The sequence below is a fragment of the Bos grunniens genome, chromosome 25 (genome assembly GCF_055505025.1).
Source record: "Bos grunniens cultivar Pamir isolate PY7600 chromosome 25, Bosgru_T2T1.0, whole genome shotgun sequence".
NCBI lineage: Eukaryota > Metazoa > Chordata > Mammalia > Artiodactyla > Bovidae > Bos > Bos grunniens.
Genome location: NC_141189.1, coordinates 15,033,405 through 15,036,727, shown reverse-complemented (window position 1 = coordinate 15,036,727; position 3,323 = coordinate 15,033,405). Strand labels below are relative to the sequence as shown.

Genomic DNA, 3,323 nt, shown 5'->3' with positions numbered 1-3,323 from the left:
ATCTAAAAGTACAAAATACTATAAAACAAGTTGTTGTGTTGTCTATATGAAGTTCTAAAGGATTTTAAGGGGATGGATATTCAGTGTGAATGATGGCTTCAGGAAGAAAGTGGCACTTTTAAGTATAGCTGACACTAGTTTTAGAAAAATTAAAATTGATTAAGGGCACCCTGAGTAGGATAGCACAGATTTAAATGAAGAGGAAGAATTGAATATGGTGAGTTTAGAGGACAGAAGACCTGTGTCAAGAACCAGTGTGTTTTCGGAAGTTGTGAGAAACAGATTTAAGAAAATCCAATAGATGATTTCCAGCACAATATAAGGCATCTAAGCTTTTTAACCTACAAGGTTACAGCAGTCATTGAGGGTTTTTATATGATTAAAGTGATCTTCAGGAAGATTGGACTAGCCATGTCTGAGATGCAGTAGAGGGAGACTAAGGGTAAGGAAAAAAAATCCTGAAGGCTAAATAAGACAGTGGTGATGGGAACATTATTAGTAACTATTATATATCAGGCAGAGAGCTTTATATGCATTATTTCATTTATGCTTCACAAGAACTCTTGAAATAAGTACTGTATCATTCCTAACTTATAGGTAAGGATACAGATGTATAGAGTTTAAACAACTTGCCCAAGTCCATACAGGCATTTTACTCCAAAACCAGGAGGACTCCTACCACACTGCCTGAACGTTGGAGACATTTTTAAAGAATTAATGAAATCAGTGAAAGAACTTAAGGCTTCCTGACAAGAGAGGAAAAAGAGGGATCATGTTCTGTAAACTTAAAAATAATCACCATTTATTGAGCACCGATTATGTGCCAAGCCCTTAAGTGTGTTAGATGTTTTATATACTTTATCAATTATCACTTTGGCAGGGCAACCCAGTATGATTCCCATTTTACAAATGTGAAACGTGAAGCTTGGCAGAAGTTGAAAGTAGTTATCACTCAAAGTCTGCTGAATGCCAGGTCAATGAACAGCCATTGCTAGGATTAAAATTCAGGTTGCTCATTCCAGAACACCACCCTTCTTTCCTCACCACTGGGTGCAGAGGCCTGACAGAATGCAGACTGAAGAGACAGGAAAGGGACCCTGCCATACTCTGCATAATCTTTAAACATGGAATTTGTGGGTGGTTCTGAGCCACAAAAGGATGTCTACAGTTGATGAAAATGGTGGTGGTGGGAAGAGTGAATGTTTTTGAGTATCTGTTAATGTCTTCTAACTTGTACGGCCTCTGGAAAGTTACTTGAATTCTATGCCTCAGAATCCCCTGTAAAATGGAGATAGCATTCACTTCAAACGATTGTTGTGGGCCAGTGGTGCAGAGAACCTAGCATACACCATTTGAATTTAAAATACTTCTATTCTGACAAATATTAAGGGCACACAGTCCTAGGTGACATTTGAGTTAAAGTCTTATACAAATTCCTATCTCTGTTCTGCCCGTATTCATCTCTGTCACTTCTTTACACTTAACTCAAATATTTGTGGGCTTGAAACAAATTACCACAACAAGTTAACCAAAAAAACACCAGAAGACTTAAAATGCCATTCTTGCTGCTCTCTTTTAATGAAAAACCCTAAACCCTAAGCAGGCATACCCACTTGGATGTTACTTAACAATCAGTAAGGAAAAGTTACTGAAGCAGTAAACTTAAGCGATGTTGTAAAGTTCTGCTGACCAACATGGACTGTTCCCCTTAGGACCACAATTACAGCTGGAGTCAGAGAAAATACTTATATCAGGTCCTTCGGGTATGGGTATCCTGTAGAAAATCAGACAAAAAACAAAATTCAATTATTCTCTTTAGTCCGTGCATAAACACTGCAATTAAATCCCTTCCTTGTATTTTTAGGAAGATGTTTTCTGCGTTTCCTAGCCCCGTCTACCCAACTACAAATTTCCAAAATATAATTTTACACTATTCCAACCGCAGCCGGGAGAGAAGCTGGGAGTTTAGGGGGCCCACCCGGCTAATGACTTGGCTACAGGGTAGCCTCAGAAGGGGGCGACTGTGCCGGGTCGAGTCGCAGGGATCGGATCGGAGCGCCGCCCGGGCGATCGCACGGCTCCCCGGGGCCCGGGCCACTGGCTGCCTGCACGCACCGGCGCTCAGGTGAGACGGGTGCGCGGCCGGGGCTGCAGCTGGCGCTGGCGACGCTTGCGCTGGCTGTTCAGGAGCTTCTGCGCGATCTTGCGCTCGTGGCCGCCGGGCACCAGCCAGTTGGTGCGCAGTTCTCGCTCGCGCCGCGTCCGGCCCTTGATGCGACCGGCCCCGCAGGCTGGGAAGTCGCGCAAGTAGTAGTAATCCGGACAGTCATAGAACTCCTCCTCGGAGCCCACCGGGGGCCACACGTCGGGTGGCGGTGGCAGCGCTCGAGGCTGGACAGTGGGAGCGGCCGGGTCCATCGCGCCGGGTCGCCCGCTCGGGCGGGTGCGCGCGTTTCTGGAGGGCCACGCCCCGCGCTTCGATTGGCGTCGCCGGAGAGGGGGTGGAGCCTAGGGATGACGTCACAGAGCTGGGATGCTCCCTGGCGTGAGGCCTCTGCGCTGCACGCAGTCCGGGTAACCATGACCTTTTTCTCCATCCAGTTTTGTGCACCCCCAGTGGGAGAGGGGCGGAGGAGGCAATGGCACCCCACTCCAGTACTCTTGCCTGGAAAATTCCATGGACGGAGGAGCCTGGAAGGATGCAGTCCATGGGATCGCTGAGGGTCGGACACGACTGAGCGACTTCACTTTCACTTCTCACTTTCATGCATTGGAGAAGGAAATGGCAACCCACTCCAGTGTTCTTGCCTAGAGAATCCCAGGGATGGCGGAGCCTGGTGGGCTGCCGTCTATGGGGTCGCACAGAGTCGGACATGACTGAAGTGACTTAGCAGCAGTAGCAGTGGGAGAGGGGCATTTGGCAAATCCGATCGAAGACCCGTTTATGTCGGTCAAAAGTGGGAAATTAGCCAATTATCAATAGTGAGGGGCTGTGCATTCGTCGGGGTGATCAACAGTGAGCATTTTGTCAGGTTATTTGATGACATGAGTTAAGTGCTCAGTAATGATGATGGTTTGATCGCTAAACCATGGACTGTAGCCTGCCAGGCTTCTCTGTCCATGGGATTTTCCAGGCAAGAATACTGGAGTGGGTTGCAGTTTCCTTCAGGGGATCTTCCCAACCCAGGAATCGAACTCGGGTCTCCTGAATTGCAGGCAGATTCTTTACCAACTGAGGTACAAGGGAAGCTTTGCGCAGTAATAATGCAAAATGAAAGATAGGGTTCTGAAATAATATCTCTGGTATCCCAGAAATGTATTTT

General features: G+C 46.8%; 1 protein-coding gene across 1 annotated transcript; it reads right to left on the bottom strand.

Moving 5' to 3' along the window:
• Nucleotides 1-1,554: 1,554 nt before the first annotated feature.
• On the bottom strand, nucleotides 1,555-2,483 carry NUPR2 (nuclear protein 2, transcriptional regulator). The gene is made up of 2 exons (XM_086374771.1): nucleotides 2,116-2,483; nucleotides 1,555-1,774 (listed from the first exon to the last, which is right to left on the bottom strand). The coding sequence occupies exon 1, from the start codon at nucleotides 2,416-2,418 to the stop codon at nucleotides 2,122-2,124; it is 297 nt and encodes a 98-aa protein (XP_086230897.1). The 5' UTR covers nucleotides 2,419-2,483; the 3' UTR covers nucleotides 1,555-1,774; nucleotides 2,116-2,121.
• Nucleotides 2,484-3,323: the final 840 nt, after the last annotated feature.

What these genes read in the sequence shown, in the direction of transcription:
- NUPR2 (XM_086374771.1), bottom strand. Translation starts at nt 2,418, where the DNA reads ATGGACCCGGCCGCTCCCACTGTCCAGCCTCGAGCGCTGCCACCGCCA.